At 37.6% G+C, this 24,721-nt stretch overlaps 5 protein-coding genes across 5 annotated transcripts; 1 reads left to right on the top strand and 4 right to left on the bottom strand.

The window, feature by feature from the left end:
* The first annotated feature begins 425 nt into the window (after positions 1–425).
* On the top strand, positions 426–2,184 carry LOC123705345 (alpha-(1,3)-fucosyltransferase C-like). The gene is made up of 2 exons (XM_045654087.1): positions 426–1,700; positions 1,893–2,184. Exons 1-2 carry the CDS (start codon positions 724–726, stop codon positions 2,182–2,184), a joined length of 1,269 nt encoding a protein of 422 aa, XP_045510043.1. The 5' UTR covers positions 426–723.
* A 14-nt stretch (positions 2,185–2,198) lies between these two features.
* On the bottom strand, positions 2,199–13,488 carry LOC123704973 (carboxylesterase 3B-like). Its single transcript, XM_045653495.1, has 3 exons — positions 13,267–13,488; positions 9,963–10,089; positions 2,199–2,684 (listed from the first exon to the last, which is right to left on the bottom strand). The coding sequence occupies exons 1-2, from the start codon at positions 13,465–13,467 to the stop codon at positions 10,066–10,068; spliced, it is 225 nt and encodes a 74-aa protein (XP_045509451.1). The 5' UTR covers positions 13,468–13,488; the 3' UTR covers positions 2,199–2,684; positions 9,963–10,065.
* LOC123705344 lies at positions 8,047–9,234 on the bottom strand. Its single transcript, XM_045654086.1, has one exon. It carries the CDS (start codon positions 9,232–9,234, stop codon positions 8,047–8,049), a length of 1,188 nt encoding a protein of 395 aa, XP_045510042.1.
* Positions 13,489–19,230: 5,742 nt separating the features above from the next.
* LOC123705341 lies at positions 19,231–19,977 on the bottom strand. The gene is made up of 2 exons (XM_045654083.1): positions 19,952–19,977; positions 19,231–19,864 (listed from the first exon to the last, which is right to left on the bottom strand). The coding sequence occupies exon 2, from the start codon at positions 19,861–19,863 to the stop codon at positions 19,231–19,233; it is 633 nt and encodes a 210-aa protein (XP_045510039.1). The 5' UTR covers position 19,864; positions 19,952–19,977.
* A 1,117-nt stretch (positions 19,978–21,094) lies between these two features.
* Positions 21,095–24,135, bottom strand: LOC123705339. The gene is made up of 2 exons (XM_045654082.1): positions 24,022–24,135; positions 21,095–21,883 (listed from the first exon to the last, which is right to left on the bottom strand). The coding sequence occupies exons 1-2, from the start codon at positions 24,133–24,135 to the stop codon at positions 21,095–21,097; spliced, it is 903 nt and encodes a 300-aa protein (XP_045510038.1).
* Positions 24,136–24,721: the final 586 nt, after the last annotated feature.

Genomic DNA, 24,721 nt, shown 5'->3' with positions numbered 1-24,721 from the left:
TCGGTTTAAAATTGACAAAGTTCAATTCAATCATTCAAACTTTCATCCCCTATTATAGTCCCTTTAAGTAAATAGGGGACGAATGTTTGTATGAAACTTTCCTTGAAAGAAAATCAAACTTCAGAGATTCGCTCTACGAAATTTTGTAAAAAAGCGACCATAAAATTGCTTGTACTATTATATTAAAACTATCTGTGTAACTAATGCAAGTTTTTGTAAAGGGTGTCCCTTTAGGTTTGCGTTCATTTTATTTTTATAATTATTGTAAATGTAACAATACATATTTATGCACGTTTCAAAATATATCAACTTATGACTTTTCAAACGCAACACTGAATGTATATATATATTTTTTGGTATGGGACCCCTCTTTTTTAACTTTTTTTTTTTATTTTACTTGGTCATCTGTTTTATAAGTGAGTCAGGTTTTTGTAGGTACTATACGTCAGTCAATCAGTGGAAAGACATTTGTAATTTTGGAACCGTATGAAATTTGGGATTCTAGTTGTTACAAACTAACCTCCTTGAATACCGAGTGCTCTTTGCGTTATATGTATTATATAATATAGATATAACAATTTGGTCCAAGTAAACACTATTATGACGAATTTTGTTTGTAAACATTGCGCAATGGGATGGGAACAATAGAAGTCGAGATATTCAACAGCAAATATCTCCGTGTGTGCGCGAATACATTCCCTCAGTCCGTCAGGCGGCTCGGCGATGCTGAAACTTAACACTGTTGCAGTCTTTTTGAAATATTCCACTAAAAAATCTTACTGTACAGTAACGATCTTGTTGCTGTTTGTTATTTACTACGGGATCAATATAAACAATATCAAAAATGAATATCGGCTCAATATATTAGATGGTGAGGAGATTATTACGACTACAGATAGAGTAAAAAAAGAACCCGACGAATTTTCTGATATGCGTTACATATTGTTGTGGAGTGATCCCGAACACTGTCCGTTTAATTATTTGGGGGAGGGGCGAGCGACATTTAAGGAACGAAATTGTTCGTGGACGAACTGTTATGTAACCAGCGATAGGAATCACTTGGGAGACTACACCGAGTTTGAAGCGGTGGCCTTCAACGGCCCCGATCTGCCGGACCTGCGCAGCAGGAACGACTTGCCCAAGCGACGCTCGCCGCGACAAAAATACATGTACGTAAATATCGAGTCAGCGGCTACTTATCCCGTTTGTACGAAATCGTGGGATTTCTATTTCAATTGGACGTGGACCTATCGCTTGGATTCAGATCTCGTTTGGAAGTATTTCGTCATCAGGAACTCGAGCGATCACGTGATCGGTCCGAGCGAATCCGTCGCATGGACGCGAGAGGCCGACATGGAGGACATCGACGAAGCCTTGAAAGAGAAGTTGAAAAGTAAGAAAAAAGCAGCCGCATGGTTCGTTTCCAACTGCGACACTCAAAGCCTGAGAGAGGATGTTGTTAAGCAGATTCGGGAATATACGCGAGCGTTTAATTTAGTCGTCGATATATATGGAGAGTGTGGCGAATTGTCGTGCCCGAAACCGACTATGAGGGAATGCTTAAAAATTCTAGAAAAAAATTATTACTTTTACTTTGCATTTGAAAATTCATTGAGTGACGATTACGTCACTGAAAAAGTTTTACACGCTCTTAACCACAACACTGTGCCTGTAGTGTACGGAGGAGCAGACTATAAAAGGTTAGTTACACGTGCTCAATATTTATTTAATTTGTTTAATTGTTGAGAATAAAAATAAACATTATATCAATTCCTTCTTTAAATGATGATCGTACACATAGCTATACTTATCAAATAATTATTTTCTATGTCATTTAGCCCGTAACTATGGTCACTACAGACTAAGTTTAGAATCTTTGCCGCTTCTTATAGATTCTTGCCGCCCGGGTCGTACTTGGACGCTCGGGAGCTGGGCCCGCGAAGGTTGGTGGAGACCATGCGCAACGTGATCCGCAGCCCCGACGCTTACCACAGCTTCTTCCGCTGGAAGCAGTTGTACCGATTCGAGCAGAGCGACGCCCGCGCGGCCACCGACGTGCGCTGCGAGCTGTGCGCCGCGCTCAACGGGGCGGGCGAGCGACGGCGCGGCGCCTACGCGCGCTTCCAGCAGTGGTGGACGCCGCACACCTCGTGTCGAAACGTGTTCGTTGTCAAGATTCATTGAAATAAAACCTCAGATCTTACTCCACGATTTATTTACTTAAACCACACTTAAACTTATATCAAAAGTATCAACTCATCTATAACTACATTAATATAATAAAATCGTATGAAGCGAACAATATATTATTTAGAATTTTCGCCTGTTTGCCTGTATATTCGGGCTAAGCTCAAAAAGTACTGCATGGATTTACTTCATATTTTTATTAGAGTTTTATCCAATAAACCTCACGGGAACGGGAACTATGCAGGGTTTTCTTTGACTACGTGGATGAAGCTGCAGGCGGAAAGTACCTAACATAATATAAAGCATCATAATATTACCAAATATACAAATAAAAGGCGCTGGAAGGTGTGCCACAGCGGCAAGCTGCCCCAAAGGCGCGCGCGCTCCGCCAGCCCGTCGTGCACGGCGGGCCACGCGGCGATGCGCAGGTACCGCAGCTCGCGGCCCGCCGCCGCGCCGCCCACACGAACGGCAGCGGCGCCGGCCCGTTCGGATCTCTGCAACCGCATCGCTATTAGCTACACTCGGAACCTATTAACATTCTACCTTACGATTTACGCAAATCTATACTAATATTTTTTTTTTTTTTTTATCTTTATTTAAGGAGCTTAGTCGAGAGTCGATTATGTCGCTCCGTATGTCCTCAAAAACATTAAATTAGCTCTGATTTAAATACACATTACCTAGCTTATATAGTTGTCTGGCATTGTCCGACATCGGAAATGCCAGACAGCTATTACAAAATCCAACCTTAGTTACATAGTCATCTGGTAGGGCTCTTTTTCGTTCAGTTTGGTTCCGGACACACTCCATCAAGACATGGTAAACATCCTCAACCACTCCACACTGTGTACAATTCATTGTATTCGATTTACGCATAAGATATTTAAAATGATTCAATGGAATGTGACCGGAGCGAAGACGTAAAGCAATCACAATTTCAGGTCTTTTAAAATCACATTTACAGATCCAAGGACATCTTAAAGGTTCCGACTGCATGGTTCTATACCAGATACCCTTCTCTCTAGATCTACGATCAAAGTAGTCTTTCCACAAATTCTGAATCGTTCCTTGTAGGTATGGTAGATACTCTGTAAAGAAAGGTATAATATTCAAAACCATGCCGTCAGAAGCACCTAATCTCGCTAATTCATCCGCCTTATCGTTGCCTATAATGTTCGTATGAGATGGAATCCACTGCAAAATGACTTCTCTTTTACTTAATTGAAATTTATAGATTATTTTCAAACCCTCAAAGGCTGCAGGGCGACCTCTTGCTGAAGAGGTGCATTGAGCCAAGTGGTATAAGGCACTCTTGGAATCAGTATATATAACTGTTTTTTTAGTATTAAGAGAGTAGACATAGGACAGGGCTTCAACAATGGCGAGTAACTCTAGATGCATGGTTGAAATATTAACATTATCTATCACAGCTATTCTAAATTTCATAAACTCTGAAGTCTGTTCATCATAAAAGGCGGCACCAAGACCATAATTGTGTTTGGATGCATCCGTATACACCTTATAATAATTCATATACCCCCCACTAATAAAATCATTACAAATGGCAGACAAAATATTTCTATCTATTTTATGTTTCGGTCCGCTTACAGATGGAATGTTAGTTTTAATAGCATCAACCAGATTAATATGATTTATCCAAGTATCTAGACTATATCTCTCTAAGACATCGCTAGAAAACATCACCTTATCCTTAAACAATGTATAAGATTCTATCAATAGTGGTTTATACTTCCTACGCCAAAGATTATTATTGTCTGAACATGCAATTGATAATTCGTTTAAAATATCCAATAGATTATCATTTCTAGATTTAATTTTTAATAATGTTTTACCAGATAAATATTGACGCCGTATATGCAATGGTTGTAAACCAAGTTCACTTTCCATTACATGGATAGGTGTGCTTCTAATAAATCCTCCAATAATGCGCATAACTAAATTTTGAATTTTTTCCAACTTATACAAGCTGGATCTACAACAATCCCCATACAAAAAGCTAGCATAATCCAAGCGACTCCTTATCAGTGAAATGTATAATGTACGTAGATATTTTGGATGTACACCCCAGCTACTGCCTGCCAGAACTTTAAATAATTGAACAAATCTGGACACTTTACTGATAGTTTCATTAATGTGTTTATTCCATCTTAATGACTGATCAAGCCATAATCCCAAATATTTAACTTCTTTAACCAGTGGCACATTAAATTGATCAATATTAATCGAAATAGATTTCTTATTACATCCCTTACTAAACACACAAATCTTACTTTTATTTGGTGATATTTCCAGGCCTATATCATGAAACATTGAAATAACACTATTTAGAACACTCTGTAATTTGGACTTAGCAATATCTATATTTTTCTCCGTAATATAAAGAACAAAGTCATCGGCAAATTGGGACATATGAACACTATTGAGCACCTGACAAATACCTAATGTGTAAACATTAAACAATAATGGGGATAATGAATCGCCTTGAGCTAAACCTTGGCTGGTTTTACGTTTTATAATAGAATCATCCACCTTCACAACTAAATTCCTGGAATTAAGAAAACACCATAAGTAATTGCATATTTTTGATCCCACCCCCATCTGATCTAATTTTTTTGTCAAAATTGCTAAATTTACATTATTATAGGCACTGTCAATATCCAAAAAACAACCAATCGTTACTTGATTTTTCGTGAAACCTAACTGAATTTGGGATGCAAGCTTAGAAAGACAGTCTAAGGTTGATCTGGACTTCCTGAAACCAATTGTATCATCTGAAAAACATCTCTTTTTTTCAAGAAACCACTCTATTCTATTATTTAAAATGGTATGAAATATTTTACACAAGCAAGATATAAGTGATATGGGGCGTAAAGCATTTATATCATTCAGGTCTCTTCCAGGCTTAAGTATGGGTATTAATAAAATATCTTTCCATTGTTGAGGAGTAATACTGGAAGATAAAATTTTGTTGTAAATATTAACTACAATTTCTTTTCCTTTTTTTGGCAAATATTTTATCATAGAATATGACACTTCGTCGTGACCTGGAGTAGTGTCCTTAACCTTAATAGATTTTTCAAACTCATGTAAAGATATTTCTGCTTCAATTTTTTCATTAAAGGAAGAGAAATCTGGTTTATCTGGGCTTACAAAATAGGGGCACAATACATTTAAAAGATTTTCAGCTTTCTGTGAGTCAACATGGGTTATCTTGGCTGGAATACCTTTATACCATTTCATTCTATTCCACATATCACGTGATGAACAAACGTCATCAAAAGAAGAACAAAATTTTTTCCAATGCTCGTTTTGTGCATTCCTAATGAGTTGTTGTGAAATTCTAATTTCATTGTTTAAAACATCCAAGTTGCTTGGTGTTGGATTACGCCTAAATTTAGACAGGGCTAAACGCCTAGAAGCAACTGCCTTCGATAGCTCCGGGCTCCAGTATGATTTGGGAACGAATTTAGATTGTGGTTTAAAGCAAATTTTAGTTAATGTTATAAATTTATCTGCAGCTACATTGACTGTTTTTATAAATAGGTTATATAATTGTTGTACATCATAATCAATATTAAAATCAAAATTCAAAAGTTCATTCCTCAAAAAATTTGTGTAACCCGGCCAATTAGCCAATTTAAAATTTCTACGCTTAATATTTTTAGGTGCATATGATATGACGGCTTTTATTTTAATTATTAAATGATCACTCCCCAAACATTCATTCGATACATTCCAAGAAAAATTCAAATAAATATCATTCGAAACAAGTGTAACATCAGGTAATGATTCTCGTAAAACATTCTCAACCAATTGAAATCTAGTAGCTCTTCCATCATTCAGAATGCCTAAATTATTATCAATCAAAGAGTCAAACAGTCTTACGCCCCTCATATCGGTCTTATTCGACCAAGCCGAATGATGCGCGTTGAAATCGCCCATTACGATAGACTTATAATTCATCCTAGCGAATAACAGCTCCCACTCATTTTGTGAAATAGTAATATTACTTGGACAATATAAGGAGTAAATATTTTCAACGTTATAACAATTCTTCACTTTAACATGTATTATTTCTAAACCTAACGGAACATCATTAATAGGTACCTGGTATGCATCAATTGACTTATGCGTTAAAATAGCTACGCCCCCATATGATGAGTCCCTGTCCTGCCGAAACATATTATAGTTAGTCACTTTGCATAGGCTTCCAGGCTGTAGCCATGATTCACATAACGCTACAATATGTACATTTTCTTGAATTAACAATAACTCCAGGGTCTTAAGCTTAGGTCTCAAACTTCTAGAATTCCACTGAAATAGATTCAATGTTACATTGTTTGGTAAGCTATCCATTTTTAACAAACATATTGCAAATATTCTTAAATATTGATAAATCCGAAAAAAAGTCTACTACTACTAAAGTCAGCCACTCAATCACAGTCTTAATTACACACTTAATTTTATCAGATAAACTATTTCTTTTATTAAAAATTATCGTTTTAATTTTAGTAATAAGCTCTTTAAAAAGGCTTTTATCCTTTGTTGTACCTTCACCGTCATTATGATTTTTTGAATTATTAAAGCTACACTCGTTTATACTGTCAGACTCAAATTGATTCCAGTCAAAAACCTCCTTTTCTTCTTCTACTTCCTGTATGGTTAGGGAGCCAGGTGCAAATTTGGTTAATTATTTCCTCTCAAGAGATAATTCGTCAGACGCATCAGAGTATAGTATTATAAAGCCTCGTGAACGTCAGCTGGCGCTCGGTTGGGGGGGTGAGCGGTAGTAGCCTCCCACGCACGTAGGAAAAAAAAATACATTCATTCATTTCCTCTCAGCTAAAAATTTGTCAAATTGTAGCTAACCCAATATCTCAACGAAAAAAAATAATCAGCTGGTTACAACATGGTGTATTATACGTCAGCTGGTGTCTCGAACATGAAAAAAATAAAATTATTTTCCGTGATTTCCTCTCAAACAAAAATTTACCTGATGATAGCTTATATGTAACTGTGGATATATATATAGGTCAGCTGGCGGTATCTTGGTGGAAAAACCGTCAGCTGATACTTTGAAAGTTATTACATAGGAGTTAGACACAAGCATCTATTGCCAATTTATATGCATCAACTGACTAGGTTTTCCTCGAATTATTGCTAGCTGATTTTTTTTATTTATCGCATCAGTATATTAACAATCAGCTCACAAATTTTCATCTGAGATGAAATGACGTATCTTTAATTATTATCGTTATTTTTAAAAATTCAAGCAACACACGCTAGCATAATATAGACAGTAATAAGGTACTTGGAGGTGGTTAGTTGTGCGCATGATCGGGGTACTACGTACATTCAGCCACATCGGTAAACATGTTTTTACAAATATTATAATCTGCATTTAAAAATAACTATCATATCATCAAATTCACATAACTACCTAAAAGTGTAACAAATATGAAATAACCCACTAAAAACATTAGTTAACTATAATTATAAAAAAAATAATAGTATAATATATAATTAATAAAGTTATTACTTATCTTTTAAGGGGACTTATGTTGATGGAATTCCACGTATCTCGATGATTTTGTTAATGTCTCATTATATTCGAGACACCAGCTGACGTATAATACACCATGCTGTAACCAGCTGATTATTATTTTTCGTTGAGATATTGGGTTATCTACAATTTGACAAATTTTTAGCTGAGAGGAAATGAATGAATATACTTTTTTTTCTTACGTGCGTGGGAGGCTACAACCGCTCATCCCCCCAACCGAGCTCCAGCTGACGTTCACGAGGCTTCATAATACTATACTTTGATGCATTTTACTAATTACCGCTTGAGAGGAACTTGGTCATAAAATCTGCTTCTGGCTCCCGGACCAGTACATCCATAATATCAATATTCTTGTAAGATAACTTTTCCTTTTTCCTATTAATATTATGCTTCGGTGTTTTAAGAGATTCCGCATAACTTTTATTTGAATTATTAGCGGACGACGCCACATACTCGTAATTTTTCAGATTAATTTTATCCGAATTATCCGGTTTGTCTTTATGCGTGTCGTCAACTTTTTTATAATCTACTCTATGTACAGGCGTAGGAGGGACATACATAGTTAAAGCCTTTCTATAAGTGACGTTAAATTCAGACATTAATTCTCTCACCCGCTTTTCTCTCGCGTAGGTAGGACATATTCTAGATAACGCCATATGACTTCCCCTGCAATTAGAACACTTGAAGCTTGTACTATCACAATTTTCATGTTGATCTGCACACTTTGGGCATATTATTCTATTTGCAGGACAAAACTTTTTTGTATGTCCGAACCTCCAACAACGCGTACACTGAGTCACAGGAAATATATACGTATCCACTTTTACTCTCAGCTCGTATATATAAATATAAGGTGGAAGCGTAGGACCCTCAAACCCAATTCTAACGCATTCGCTGGGGATCCATTCATCACCAGACCTCCGGTTTAAACGCTTGATATTGGCTATTTTAACCGGGCTATCTATTGATTTCAGTAGGTCTTCGTCTGGTAGATCAGCGTCAATGTCCTTTACAACTCCATACGAAAACCCAACTTCCCACACTTTCGACGAGCTCCATCCCATCTCAACAAATGCTTCGCAACTCAAAAATTTTTCGGCACAAGTCTCCGTAGAAAAAGTAATAATAATTTTGTACGGGTTCGTATACTTTATTCTTAAAATACCATTAATGCAGTTATCTTTAAACATATTCGCTAATGCATACTGCTTCGGAAATTTATCCTTGCACGTAACGCTTATTTGTATGTCCTCTAATGCTTTTTTTTTAATTTTTCTCGAAACTTGGGTCCATTCTTCCTCTTGTTCATCGTCTGATTCTCTTCCACGCTTTGTTGGTTGTAATAAAACCGCATTCCTCTCGTCGTTCGATTGGTGTAAGTCCTCAATAGCAAACATATTATTCAACTCATAATTCTCATTACTAGGTAGGTCAACATTGCATTCTGTGCTCTCCGCCATGATTTATAAGGCGCATAATGCCACTCGCGCACAACGCGAATCTCGCGCGAACGCGGTGATTAGTTATCACAGAAATACGTATAATACAATAGTATAATTCACACGTGCACTCACAAAGAGATAAACGCTCGAACTCGAAATCTATACTAATATTATAAAGCTGAAGAGTTTGATTGTTTGTTTGTTTGAACGCGCTAATCTCGGGAACTACTGGTCCGATTTGAAAAATTATTTCGGTGTTAGATAGCTCATTTATCGAGGAAGGCTATAAGTAATACACAAACACTGAAAAAATAAGCCAGAAATTGGGTTTAACCCTCCTAGGGTTTAGGTTGAGAAACGAAACGTAACATTGTAATTTTAAAAAGTATAAGATCTTCTATAATATAAAAATGAATCGCAAAATGTGTTGGTAAGCGCATAACTCGAGAACAACTGAACCGATTTCGTTAATTCTTTTTTTATTACATTTCTTGAAGTACGAGGATGGTTCTTATGGAGAGAAAACGTAAAAATGTACCACGGGCGAAGCCGGGGCGGACCGCTAGTTATAATATAACATTTACTTACTACAATAAAATACAACCGTGTCTTTTTCTGAAGCAGTGGAGAGTTAGATACGAATTGAAGTGCTTGAAGCTGTGAAGTGCATGAAGAATTAATTATAAGCTTATAACTGAAAAGGATTCTTAAGCGTCCTGGATATAATTCCTGGCTGCTGTACATACCCGGAAGTCGCAAAGTTAGTCCAGAGAGTGAGCATGAGTTCGGAAATCGCTTCGTCCTGCGCGGTCGCCGGCTTCGTCAGGAAGTGCATCGGGAACAGGTGCATCAAGTCGTCGGCGTGGCACACACCTGCAATGTGTTTATTTATTTATTTATTATAGAATTTCCAACAAAGGACACAGTTCACGTTTATTACATCTTATTAAAATACATAATCTACTGTACCTTTAATTACAGGAAATTACAGCGTTCAATATTCATTACAATTCAATTACAATTTGTCATTTTATTAAAAAATATTAGGTATATAACAATAATAATTAAAGAACCATTATATAAATCAAACAAGCATTACTATTACAGATTTTAAATTATATTAGTCAATTTAATAAAAATATTATCTATAATACATATTACAAAACTGCAGAAGGGTCAATTCTGTACATTGAAAATATCGAAAAAATAAAGGGTGTTACTGGATCGATACCAAACCCAAATATGTGATTAAAAAAAATTTTTGTCTGTCTGTCTGTCTGTCTGTATGTTCAGGCATCACGCGAAAACCAACGGTTCGATTTCGATGAAACTTGGTATAATCATACCCTATTATCCTGGGCATAAAATAGGATACTTTTTATCCCGGAAAAATACGTAGAAAAAAAATAAATCTTAATTTTTCCGCGCGGACGGAGTCGCGGGCGGAAGCCAGTATAAATAATAAAAATTTAAAGAGCCAATAATTATAAACATAAACTTAATGAGTAGTTACATATTTAAATTTCGAGTTTAGTATGACAACTTTATTAGAATAAAATTAATTAAATTGTTACACGGTGATCATAGAGAAAACAAGTCTATCAAGATTAAAACTATTGTCTACAACGCTATTATAATATTGTCTAGCTGGAACCTCAGTTATACATCCTTCCTCTATGGCTGGAACTCTTACACCCGCACTCGTTCGCCGCTAGTGTGAGTTTGATCGAGTACGAAACGTTACTATCGCGTCTGCATCACAGCCGAATTAGTATGGGAAATCGAATAGCGCCCCTAGCGGACGTATGGGAAAGCTTTGATTCGTCTGATTCCTCCTTTCTTTTGTACTCTCGAAGTAGCGGTAAGGCTTACCGTAGTCCCCGTGCGGGTCGCCGAAGCTCCGGTGCCTGAGACATTTCAAATATGCACTTCATGTACTTCATTCATGTGAAAACTTAAATCCGTTCGGGAGACAAAAAGTTGCAATAACCCTTCGCAAATATGCAGTTATGACGTCATACGTCAGCAACAACCGAGTCTTGGTAAGGGAAACGTGAGAAGGAAAAAAGGTTTACTGAGAAAACCCCTGAGGAGGCCAATCAAAGTATTAGCACAATAATTAATATATGTTTGTACTATCAATTATACTTATACCTAATCGAAAAATTACAATCATTGTGTATATTATACCTATAACATAAGTTATAAGATACACAATATAGTTTTTAAACTTACCTACAAGGTAGGTAATATACACAATGATTGTAATTTTTCGATTAGGTATACTCAATGGTATACTGATGTAATTACATTTCACCTACTAGATATCAGATATTTGGATACCGATCGTTAAGATTTAATATCAATTCAACATGTCCTGTCCACTATACCTTACATTCGATTATATTTTATTAATGATACTATCAATCAAGTGATTTGATCACTTGCGTCCGTAAACTTATATAAACAAGTTCAACAGACGCAGTTCACTTCCACGTGTCTCGTTCATCTTGCAAAGCAATTATCATTCTATTATGATCATTATAATATGGTACCTACTTTTAAGTGCTTTCGATTCTCCTTACTCGCGCTTCTCATATAGTCTGGTAGCAGCTTAGATCATTATTTACTTAATGATCTAAGGGTAGCAGTCATTACAACAATTTGCATATCGAATGAGCAGTGGTGGCTCAGTGGTGAGACCTCGGACTTCGAATCGATAAGGTTCAAGACCAGGCGAGCGCACAGGAAATAAATTGATTTTTCAATTTATCTGCGCATGTTGTTACATCACCACTGCTCGAACGGTGAAGGAAAACATCATGAGGAAACCGCCATGTCGAAGAATTAAAAAGTTCGACGACAGGTGTCATCCGCCAACACGCTATCAGCTGCGTACCTACAAGAAGCTTATCTATGCTTCTTGGCTGCGTAGCATGCAACTAGCATCAATGACATTTTTATTTTATTCTGAGATTAGAAAATCGATTGTTTTAAGATAGGCTGAATTCTAAACATATAATTCTCGAGTTAGTAAATAAAATTAGGTATTGCAGTTTGCTAGCCCTTATATATAATAATAAATGTTGTATGGTTATTGATTTATGACGTATCTTTGCCGTTGTTATTTATAATTGGTTTATAACTACGAAATTATACGATGTTTATGATTTTGTCGAGCGGTTTTGTAGCTTGGAAGTTAAATCTTACTAATTAATAACGAATAAGGTTTTCTGTGGGTGTCATAGATTGTTACAGCTAAGGACTAATCTATGCATCAATAATTGCATTACTTGAGTGTTGAGCCCAGAATATTTTTTACTAGGTACCTATAATGCATTTCGTTTACATCAAATATGCGTCCCAACTCCCAACCGGGACAATTATATCTACTCGAACAAGGATTGAAGAATCGCTCATCCATTAGCTTGTGCAATCAATCAAGAAAAGGACGAAAATCTTAATTGGCGAAAAACAGAACACGGTCTATGTTAATATTGTTATACATTTTATAATTAATACGCACTATGGTAAAAATAAAATTATGACTCCGTTATAAATCTGTAATAAATCAATATCTCAAATGCCTCCTCCACACTACTCGCGAAGTTCCTCGGCGAAGTACTCGGCCGAAGTTGACTGAAGTCCGCGGTGCTACACTACACACTCGTTCAACTTCGCGAGGAACGCATACGTTCATATTCAGAACGAACTTCAGGTAACTTCGTGCCCTTTGACTCGGGCGCAAAAACCGACAACAAACGGAAGGCGACCGAGGCGAGGTAAAGTTGGACGAAGTAAGCCGAACTGCCCCTCTACACTATTATATTCGTCTAACCTCGTTCAACTTCGCGAGTAGTGTGGAGGAGGTGGAATTTGCAGGTTACTAAATAGACTTCTTATGAATGAATAGTGCAAAAACTCACTTAATAACTCGAAGGAATATTATAAAAAAATTAAAAGTTAAAATAAATGTAAAGTATACCTAATTGAATCTCCGACGGCCGGGGCAGGATGATCGAACATCGGTACCTACTACCAAGACCATACCTTGAAGCGCAACTCTCCCACGGGAGGCTGGGCGTAGGGCACGGCGGTGAAGGCGGCGATGCGGCGGCCGCGGCGCGAGCGCATATAGAAGCCCCTTAGCGCGCCCAGCGGCGTGCGCGCCTCGGGCCGCACACCCGCATCTCCGCTTGAGCTCTCCGCCAACGCTAGGAGAAGCGACACGCTGACCAGAAACCACTTCATATTAACCGCCGACGCCACCGCGCCGACTCTAACGCTTATAAAAAATGACGCGAGCGCCGTGATGCACTTGGTTAAATACGATCAAATAGAACCTAAGTATAGGTACCTATTCGCATCGACAAAATTTTCCGCGCTTAAGGCAAAATCGGCTCTAGGATTACGTGACTAATTTATTCTTTGCTCTGGTTGTTCCTCGCGGCTTCTTGAGACTTCCAAGGTCTGTCCGCCGGCGCCGGCTGCTGTAGACGCCGAGCTCCATCCTTTACACTTCGTTATTTGTTGGTCTAATAGGTCTAATTAACGAATATAGATACGTATTCAAGACCTTTGATTTTAAATTATTTTACTATTTCATTTATACAGGGTTAGTTTTCAATGACAGGCCAAAGGAGATTGCCCAAGTGACTATATGGCACTTGGTATCGCAATCAAACTTATTGTGTCAAGATGAAATATAGCTCAATTTAAAGCTTGATGTTAGTACTTTTAGAAACGATTAAAGTTTTTATATAAATAAGCCGCAGTTCGCGACAATAAAAATAAAACAATAGTTTTATTCAACACTTCAAAAAAATACTTTATCGAGTTTAAACTAACGATGAACGTTTAGTTTTAAATTAATTACATAGGTAATATTTTAATTTACGAGACAAATGTGAAAAGTAAATCGTATTAAACATAATTTCAAAAAAAATAACGTCGAACAAATGCGTCGAGCACATTCATTCAACATTCATTTCAATTTAGTCCATTGAAATGTTACATTTTTTTGGCCTAACCTTGCATTTTTTAGAGGACGCAATTTTATTTTTTGGATGTGTAGGGGGGTTCAATGTGAAGCTAAAACCAAGTTTGTGGGGTCGCCACCCTTGTCCCACGGCCGCCATCTTGAAAATAGTAGTTGAAATGGTTTTTACGATATATCTCTTAAACTATTTATCTGATAAAAAATGTATTAACATTATTTGTTGCAAATTAAATTCTCTACAACTTTGGTCCAGTAACTTTTTGTTGTAGAACTATAAATAAAAAATTTATAAGCGAAAATGTTCAGAAATTAGAGCTATTTAAATGTTTCGATAAAATTGTTTCTTATCATTTTACGAAGAAATGATATCAGACCATTTTTGTAAATTGTTTTTCGAGGAACAACTTTTACATACAACATTTTTTCATTACGTCAATAGCTAAGATTTTACAGCGGTCTGAAGTGAGTACTATTTTTCAGTACTCTTAACTATACATATATTGGCTATTGGCTCTTTTCCCATGCAGCACTGCAAGAACAGAACATTTCAGCCCTGCTTTTCGACGTAAAAAATAACGTGCTTCCAGACTCTACCTCCTGGGTGGTGGGGAAAAGAGTCAATAATTAATTATTAATAATATTGCAAAATTAATTATTAAAAATATTATAATAACAAAAAAAAACAGTTACTGATGACAAATAATTATAAGTACACACATAATATATGTATAACGTATAGCTAAGAGTACTGAAAAATAGTACTAATTTTGGAGCGCTTTAAAACCTTAGCTATTGAATTTATGAAAAAATGTTGTATGTAAAAGTTATTCCTCGAAAAAAAATCTACAAAAATGGTCTGATATCATTTCTTCATAAAATGATAAAAAAAAGTTTTATTGAAAAATATAAATATCTCTATTATCTGAACATTTTCCCTTATAACTTTTTTATTTATAGTTCTACGACAAAAAGTTACTGGACCAAAATTGTAGAGAATTTAATTTGCAACAAATAATGTTAACAAATTGTTTTTATCAGATAAACAGTTTAAGAGATATATCGTATAAACCATATCTTCTGCTATTTTCAAGATGGCGGCCGTGGGACAAGGGTGGCGACCCCACAAACTTGGTGATAGCTTCACACTAACCCCCTCTACACATCAAAAAAATAAAATTGCGTCCTCTAAGAAATGCAACCCCAAATGTAACTTTTCAATGGAGTAATTTTCAAATAGAAACTATGAGCATATGACGCACGACCTGTGCGCACGACGCTTGCAAGAGAGATAGATATATGTGTCAAAACAAAAACTTTTACTTTTATTTCTATTTATTCGGTATAATTACGACTTAATATTATATTTATATCATATGATCATTATAAATACAAATAGGAATTAACAATATCACGAATACGTGGCACAACTAAAATTTTACTGATACCACCCGTGGTCATTCTCCTTTTCAGAAATGGTTCAGAATCGATAACATTTTCGATCTAATGAAAAAAAAAGTTTTTTTTTTAATTAGATTTCATTCCTGTCCGCCACTAAAAAGCGAACGTGTGGACATTACAAAATCACAATTCAGTTCAACAACCTAGATAGGTAGAAGTTAGCACACACTATAGCACACACATAAATTTGGCGATGCGCGCACGCACATAAGTGCATTGATTATCGCGTGTTTATGATTTAGGAAATTTTTAAGACATTTTCAAATAAATGCTATTATTTTATTTTATTTTATTCGCCAATAACATTTCAAATTTACCTTTGGTTTAATATCTAGATCTTAATTTTAAATTTTGGCTGGTCATTGAAAACTAACCCTGTATCAAGCACGCCATGGGTACGGCCTTTGCCGTCTACGTTCCGTAAATTGTGATCAACGAAAAGGAAAATTAACTGACTGATTGTATGACCATCATAGCAAAGAACAAAATACTAAGAATATAAACTTGAAAAGATATTCATTTGATGGTGATGCTGACGGTACAAGTATATATAAGATACTAGGTTTCCTCCCGCGGCTTCGCCCGCGCAGTCAAAGAAAAACCCGCATAGTTTCACGTTCCCGTGGGATTTCCGGGATTGCGTCATTTTCCCGGGATAAAAAGTAGCCTATGTCCTTTCTCGGGTATCAAAATATCTCCATACCAAATTTCATGAAAATTGGTTCAGTAGTTTAGGCGTGATTGAGTAACAGACAGTTACTTTCGCATTTATAAATTAAGTTTTCCTCTTTATAAATTACTAGTGGTCCGCCCCGGCTTCGCCCGTGGTACATATTTCGCAATAAAAGGTAGCCTATGTCCTTTCTCGGGTATCAAAATATCTCCATACCAAATTTCATGCAAATTGGTTCAATAGTTTAGGCGTGATTGAGTAACAGACAGACAGACAGACAGAGTTACTTTCGCATTTATAATATTAGTATGGATAATAATATTAATAAGGGCGTAGGGATGTGACGACCCCATCGCCCACGGTTGGGATATCTATTGTTTACGTGACAATAGATATTCCACCCGTGCAATCAGTCAACCCGCAGGACACCTTGTGGCGTGGTGTCGGGGAGTAGCGACCCCGCGGGAACCGAGTGCTCCCGGGGGAGACCCCTGTCTTCATCTCCGGCTTGCCTTCACCGGCCGGTCGGAGTGAAGCCTGACGAGGACAGGACCCCCACCTCTGGCTTGCCTTAACCGGCCGGCCAGAGTGGAGTCGCGAGAGCTTTTAGCTCGAAGGGTGGATGCGAATCATAAGTGGCGAGTGGGCACGTGATGCTGGACCCTCAGGGAGCGCGTGATCGTAGTTTAAAGTCCAGGGACGCCTCTCCACCCTTAGCTGCTCACAATATGTTGCCCCCTTGTCGCACTATTGCAGCGACTTATTTCGGGGGCCCATACAGTGAGAGGGCGAGTCACCACCTGCCAACATATTTTTACTTTCTTTTAGTAGAAAGGCAGGTGCCATAGTTTCCCATAGTCCCCAGTACCATTACATTTAACATCCCATTCCATAGCCCGTTTTATTTTGCTTCCATTTCTCACAATAGTCCTACATCGGCCGCGGACTGCCCAGGACTGTATCTCTATAGTGCAGTCATGGGCAGGCTGCGGCTGATGTCCCAAAACACAGTAAAAGTCTCGAAAGGGCCTCTGCGTGTTGGATCCGTGTCCCCACGTAAGCCTTCCAAAGGTCCGGGTACCGTCCTTCTGGTGGTACCCGAGTATTATGGAACCGAGAAACTTAATAACAAGTATGGATATTAGTATGGATTATGTACATTAATTATCGATCGAAGTGGCGGACAGAAAATAAGCGTTTTCCCAAAGGGTGATAAAGATGTATAAGTTAAATTTTTACAATTAGGTTAGTATAAGGTGATTAACTACTAATTAAAGAATCATAAAATATAGATTGCTCGTGGGGTAGAGGCTTAAGCGATACATATTCTAAGCTTTAGCCACATAAAACCGAAAGAGTAGAAGAAATCCCGAATCCGATTGCTCAGACTGGGTCACGAGTGTAAAAATTCTTGAACCAAAAATATTAAAATATGTAAAGTCAGCTCAATAAACTCTTTCCCCGGCTAATGTCTTCGACCAATTTGACAAAAGTTAAAATAATATAACCTTTGTATGTAATATGTAGCTTCCGTGGTAACTTCTTTTTCTATAAGAATTGCAAATAATTGGTCAGTGTGTAGTGGACAGGAAAACTTAAAAAATTTTGAATATTTGGTTAGTTTAAACTAACTATTTACTTACATGGTGAATATTTCTATGCCTGTGTTACAATTTCTCTCTTCGTTTCTAATTTTTTGGGATGTGCTTTATGAAGTTACAACTTTATCTTGAATGAGTAACATAAACAAAACGGTTCTGGGAATAGATTTCCTCTTCTTATTTAGTAATTCAACTTTGTCAAATACTTATTTTGTCTTTAACAAATGAGTGTCTACCATCCATGCACCAGGCAGGACATCTCGAAGCCGTTCCAAGAATTTTCCTAGTTGTTTGTCTAGTTGGATAGCGTGATTTGCAGTTATGAGTACGTATTCCCATTTGATGGAGAAATTAGTTCTGAGTGGTTGAATACGTTGATTGTGTAGAATTTTTTCTTTAATCTTTGTATACCTACTAGCTTACCGCCCGCGGCTTCGCCCGCTTTCTCTAAAACGATTTGAGATTTAAACTATTCTATCTCTCAAGTTGGATCGAACTGCACATGGTGTGCGAATTTTATTATAATTGGTTAAGTGGTTTAGGAGTCCATTGAGGACAAACATTGTGACACGAGATTTATATATATTAAGATTTATGATACCGGGTGATGTGTTTAATATACACTATTCTTATTACTATCACCTAGTTAAAGTATTTGTGTTTATTTGTATTTTACACTAGCTTTCTTCCCGCGGCTTCGCCCGCGTTTTCAAAGAAAAGCCGCACAGTTCCCGTTCCCGTGGGATTTCCGGGATAAAACCTATCCTATGTGTTAATCCAAGTTACCCTCAATACGTGTGCTAAATTTCATTCAAATCCATTCAGTAGTTTTTACGTGAAAGAGTAACAAACATCCATACATCCATACTTACAAACTTTCGCCTTTATAATAGTAGTAGAATTGACCTATTAATAAAAAAGAAATAGCAATGAATTGGCAAGAGCTAGCATAATAGTTTGAAAAGATACTTCGCCTAAATTGTATAGATTATGGAAAAAGCAAGGTCAAATCATCGAGGCGATGTTGTCAATCGTCACGCCTGCGACCTTGAAGACACTGATATTTGCCTGAAGTTTGCATCAATTCTGACATTTATATAGCGTTCAGTGTTCCACTTTCTTCGTGCTTGCTAAATGACTAAGTAGGTACCTAAAGGGTCTAATCTAATTATATATTTAAAGCGTCTACAACTGTAGTAAAAAGGCTGTATCAGCTGCATTGAAATAAAAAACAGAGTAAAGGGATTGAATTTAATAGAAGGAAATAAGGAGCGGTACGTAAGTCACCTCTTCGCTTTGGGTCTGGTGCTGTAGAGCGAGCGGTTGAGCATGAGGAACATGTTGCGCAGCGGGTAAGCGCGCCGGCGCGTCCGGTAGCGCGCTCGCAGCTCGCCCGGCCCCCCCGCGCACCCCGCGCCCTCCGCGCCGCCCGCGCACCCCGCGCTCGCGCCCTCCGCCCGTGTCGCCCGTGGGGGGGACAACGTCATGTCCAGCCGCCGCGGCCGGTGCCCGCGATGCGAACTCGGGATCTCAGTCTGCCGCTTGTGCAATTCCTCAAACTTTTGAATTATCTGCTCGTTTTGCTTTGCGATACGTTCTGTCACGAGTTTCATCTGAGATAGGTCGTTGTTTATTTTAGGCAGTTGTATCTTATTCACCAACTCAAATTTATCGGCAATATTGTCGAGCGCGGTCAGAAGCGCGTTCAAGTTGGGAAAGGAGAGGTTTGCGTGAGCGGAGGGCTGCTTGCACGCGGCGCAGCGCCAGGCGCGCCGCCGGTCGCCCCCCGCGGCCCCCTCCAGCTGCAGCGGCTGCTCGCTGGCGCCGCTGCAGCGGGGATGGAACTTCGCATCGCAATTGCTGCATTTGATTCCCTCGCAGTTACGCAGTGAATGCTGACAACGCTGACAAATCATTCTACAAACATAAAACTTAGGTAGTACACTTATAAATTATTTAATGAAAATATTACAAAGTACCATATACATATAAGTAATTAAGTACCCTTCTCCAAAACTAAATTGATGATTAGGTACCTACCCAAATTTTCGCATCAAGTCACAAAATCTATCCTACGAGAATATGAGATACCTACCTATATGAGATAATATTTTCATATGAATCGGTCAAATAAAATTTTGAAAACCATAAGAATTTATGTACACTTGAACATTCAGAATAGTGATGTCAATATTCTTCTTGGTGCACTTTTAGGTGAAAATAATTTAAGTAATTGAAATTATGATCATCTCGTCACATTCGTAACAAATATTAAAAAATGTTAAAAAAGTAAACAAGAATGAAAGTAAACAATCGGACAATCTCAAATTCGACTTTGACAAATAATGACTTTGGTATAAAGTTTTAAATAAATACCTATACCTACTCTTTGGGTCAATTCTTCAGGGTGCTTCAGGCCGTGGGCTAGGTATCCATTTAGCCTAACCACGTACAACTGTGGCAGGGTACAGCGAAGGCCTCACATTATCACATAGCTGGAATCCTCCTCAGAATTCAGAATCCGAATTCAGAAGCATAGCCTTCTGAATTGACTATATTTATAGACGATACGATGGAAATGCATAGGCATATAAGGTATATTATGATTGTTTGATAAGAAATTTTGTTTCATTCAAGTAAACTGTAACACAATCCAAAGAAATATTTTTTTTAATTTGGGTCTACCTGTTCCGGCTTTTTGCAGGCTATTTACAGTAGTATAAATACTCTAAGTGTACAGCTATTATTTCTCAGCAATATAAAGAATGAATTAAGTTTATTTTAAATATAGTACGTTGATAACTTAGTTGATAACGGCAACACATAGATGATAGAAGCTTGAAATATTCACAGGTGATACGAGGAATCTTTATGATATATGTTGATACAATAACAAGGAAATTGGAACAAACAAATCACAATTATATTATACTAGCAGTCCGCCCCGGCTTCGCCCGTGGTACATGTTTACGTTTTCTCTCCATAAGAACCATCCTCGTACTTCAAGGAATATAATAAAAATAGAATTATTGAAATCGGTTCAGCCGTTCTCGAGTTATGCGCTTACCAACACATTTGCGATTCATTTTTATATTATAGATTATTTGTTAATTATTTACAATTTAACCTCACCTAATAAGTGCCTAATCACTTTTTTTTGAACAAGTCCAGATTATAATTATCGGGAAACACGGACGCCGGAAGATTGTTCCATTCCTTGCTGGTACGCACGAGAAAGGATGAGGCGTAACGCTTAGTGCGTATGGGTGGAATGTCGATGACATACGGGTGGAGACCAGCACGGCGTCGAGTCGCCCGGTGATAAAAGGGAGAAGCGGGTATCAGGTTGTGCAGTTCTTCAGCACATTCACCGTGGTAGATCCTGTAGAACACTGCCAAACTAGCCACTTTTCGACGATGTTCTAAGCTATACAGTTTCGAGGTGGTAAGGGTTTCATTCCCGATTAGCCTAATCGCACGTTTTTCAATTGAGTCCAAGGCGCTAAGTTGGTATTTTGCTGCACCAGCCCAAAGGTGGGAACAGTACTCCACACCCGACCGAACTTGAGCTTTATAAAGGTTTAGGAGCTGTTCCGGTGTGAAGAATTCTGCCACTTTGGAGAGTATTCCAAGCTTCTTAGCGGCAACCTGCACCTTGGACTCAATGAAGGTCTTGAAGTTGAGGTTGGAGGAGAGCGTTAGGCCTAAAAGCTCCAGTTCATTGGACAATTCTAAGGACACATCCTGGAAAGTAGGTGTTAAACTGAAGTCGGTACGTTTAGCTGTAAAAAGGCAAGCCTGCGTTTTCGAGGAGTTAAACCTGACTAAGTTGGCATCGCCCCATTCCGAAACCGATTTTAAATTAGTGTTCAGTCGCTCAACTAAAGCCTTTCTTTGGGCCGCCAAAACATTGTCCGTCTGCGCCTCGGATGCGTACTGTCAATAACTGTGGTGTCATCGGCATAACTGTAAATATTTGGACCTAACAGATCATCTATATGGAGCAGAAATAAGGTAGCAGACAGTACTGATCCTTGAGGAACTCCGGCGTTAATGGGTAGTAGATATAGTGGGTAGTAGAATAGTGACATCTATTGGTGAAGCTTAAAGGAATGAAAATGAACCCAAGTGATGGTTATAAATTTATATTACTTAATATGTTGCTACCAAAATAATAATGATTATTTTTCCGACCCAAATATCGACCAATAGAATTGCACCATTCGACGTCACGTGGTACAACCTACATGGTATTATACTGATAATTTTTTGAAAATTTTCTCTGGTCGTTGACGTCAAACTGACAGGTTGAATTCAATTGTGAAATTATATTGGCCGACATTTGGGACGGAAAAATAATCTCCCGAATACCATACGAGCTTCAAAATTATCTGGCATTTCCCTCAAGGTTCCCTGCAAACAAATAAAGTCGTCAAGTTTTTCAGGAAAAATCACTCGCGCTTCGCGCTCGTGATTTTTTAGCCTTGACTAAAAACTTGACTCCTTCATTTGTTTGCAACGAACCTATCGGAAAATACCCGATAATTTTGAAGCTCTTGTGGTATTATAAGTGATAAAAATATATGTGTTTTAAAATACATAATATGACTAAGGCCACAAATGAAAAAATACATAACTACCTACATACATAAAAAAATAAAATTATTTTATTTTCTACGGAACCTTTAGTATCGCGATTACACGCACTTAACCGATTTATATAAATAATTATAAACATTTTTAACATATTATTAAAAAAAATATCGAGTCGAGGAGAAATTTGTGTTGGAACAATAATTATTAATATAAAATGTTCACCATGTATTGATGGTCCATGGTGTTCACACAATAATTCTCTCATTATCATAATACAGGGTGTCCCACCGTTGGTATTCTAAGCTCAATGGAGGTTATAGTTTTACATACGCTGAGTACGTAAAAATACTTATAAAATTCCAGATGTATTTTTTTTCAAATAGGTACTTAGATGAATTCTTAAAACTCTTTGTATACACCCCCAACAAGCAACCCGCCCAGCTTTGCCACCCGCACGTGAGCTATCGTGCCGACTGACGGCGCGGCGCGGCGCCACGAAGCTAGTGAAGAAAATATGAATTTTAAGGAAAAATTTAGCAAAAAAATTTTGGCGTAATTTTGTTGTTAAGCTATTGCACAGCTTCTATCGCGGGCCTTGAGCGCGGGGACTGAATCGAGAAATTCCGTAACGAAAAAACCTCACGCTCCCTACTCCGACGGGCTCGGAGATGTGGCTTGAAGGCATGCTATGCAATAGCTTTACCGCGGCAGTCCCCGAGTGCCACACGTCTTTTTTTAAAGTATTTTTTACGTTATCAGTGTATGCAAGACTACAAGTTCCTCCGCACTTAGTATACCGATAGTGGGAAACCCTATATGTACATCTGTACACTAGTATATCGATACTAGATAGTTTATCGTTAGCTGCAATTGTTTAACGCCTGTTGGTATACTAGAGCACAAAACCAGTTTCACGTATAAACACGTAAATTTTTCGCACATCGTGTTTCGTAAATAATTTAAGTGTAGTTCTCCATTCTCTCTCCATCCATTTTCAAAAAAAAATGATTTTGTAGTGCAGTAATCATTAAAATTTTTAACTAATATAAATTCATAAGAATCCTCAGCGAACTCGCTAAAATAGGTGAATGTTACATCCTGTGGTTACATCCGTCTAATACCTCCTTAATATATATATATTTATTTAGTAAACCTTCGTCTACACTTAGGGGGGAGCGAGAGGGGGCGATGGCCCAGGGCAGCAGCTTTACCAATAGCATACTTATTGTTATCTGTGTCAAAGATAGTCTTTTATCTTTTCACAGCAAGTTATATTTAGCTAGATTATTGATTTTATAGAGGAGGAGATGATGTGTCGATCCAATTCCAATATTTTAGGCATTTTATTCTTTGTGCTTTCCCAGCAATTATTAATTAATTATTAATTATTTCTTTTTCTTATTAATGTAGGTATTATCTGTTGTAGTTCATATATCCGACATCGATAAGATTTCTTTAATCAGGAATAAGATACATACTTGCGTGTAGTGCCGCTCACGAATAGCACTACTCCATCTCTTCCCGTGGATGTCGTAAAAGCCGACAAAGGGACCTCTACCGAGAGGCGGGCAGCAGCGCCTCTTGAGAATCATACCACCATACTGCGATCACCAACACGCCTGCCAAGCGTGGTGATTATGGCAAATTCCCCCCAAAATGTAAAAGCAAAGCCAAAGATCGGCAACTGTGGCACAGTATGGGGGAGGCCTACGTCCAACCACAATATACAGATACATACAGTAAGGAAACTTCATACAAAATGTTCGAAATGGCTCCCCCCCCATCAAGCGTGTTTTCGAGGGTATTGAGGGGGATCGATAGTAGCGGGTGACACATCCATAGATTTTGAATATAGTATGGAAAAAAGTTTAAAGTGATGTCAATTCACATTAAATAAATATCGATTGTTTCAGTTTGTAGCCCTTTCAATAAATATATTTGTAAATACCGTATCTGACTACAAGTTAAAAAGAGACTATTTTTTAATTTCTATAGATATGGCAATATGAGTTTTAAATTATGTTGACATATTTTCTATCAAAATGATAGCTACAAATAGTACCTATTAGGAGTCCAGTCTGTTTAAAGATCGCATCTATTTTTTACGCAATATAATATAGTGCACGAAAATATAAAAAAAAGGAAACCTTAAAAATATCTTGTTTAAATTTATGTGCA

Source organism: Colias croceus, chromosome Z (genome assembly GCF_905220415.1).
Source record: "Colias croceus chromosome Z, ilColCroc2.1".
Taxonomy (NCBI): Eukaryota; Metazoa; Arthropoda; class Insecta; order Lepidoptera; family Pieridae; genus Colias; species Colias croceus.
This window is presented reverse-complemented; position numbering and strand designations above follow the sequence as displayed.

Excerpts from the sequence above, each read along its gene's own strand:
- LOC123705345 (XM_045654087.1), top strand. The coding sequence starts at position 724 with ATGCTGAAACTTAACACTGTTGCAGTCTTTTTGAAATATTCCACTAAA. Across the intron at positions 1,701-1,892 it reads GGAGGAGCAGACTATAAAAG|ATTCTTGCCGCCCGGGTCGT; the intron begins GTTAGTTACACG and ends CGCTTCTTATAG.
- LOC123705344 (XM_045654086.1), bottom strand. The coding sequence starts at position 9,234 with ATGGCGGAGAGCACAGAATGCAATGTTGACCTACCTAGTAATGAGAAT.
- LOC123704973 (XM_045653495.1), bottom strand. The coding sequence starts at position 13,467 with ATGAAGTGGTTTCTGGTCAGCGTGTCGCTTCTCCTAGCGTTGGCGGAG. Across the intron at positions 10,090-13,266 it reads TGGGAGAGTTGCGCTTCAAG|GTGTGTGCCACGCCGACGAC; the intron begins GTATGGTCTTGG and ends AACACATTGCAG.
- LOC123705341 (XM_045654083.1), bottom strand. The coding sequence starts at position 19,863 with ATGATTTGTCAGCGTTGTCAGCATTCACTGCGTAACTGCGAGGGAATC.
- LOC123705339 (XM_045654082.1), bottom strand. The coding sequence starts at position 24,135 with ATGATTCTCAAGAGGCGCTGCTGCCCGCCTCTCGGTAGAGGTCCCTTT. Across the intron at positions 21,884-24,021 it reads GTGAGCGGCACTACACGCAA|TACGCATCCGAGGCGCAGAC; the intron begins GTATGTATCTTA and ends AGTTATTGACAG.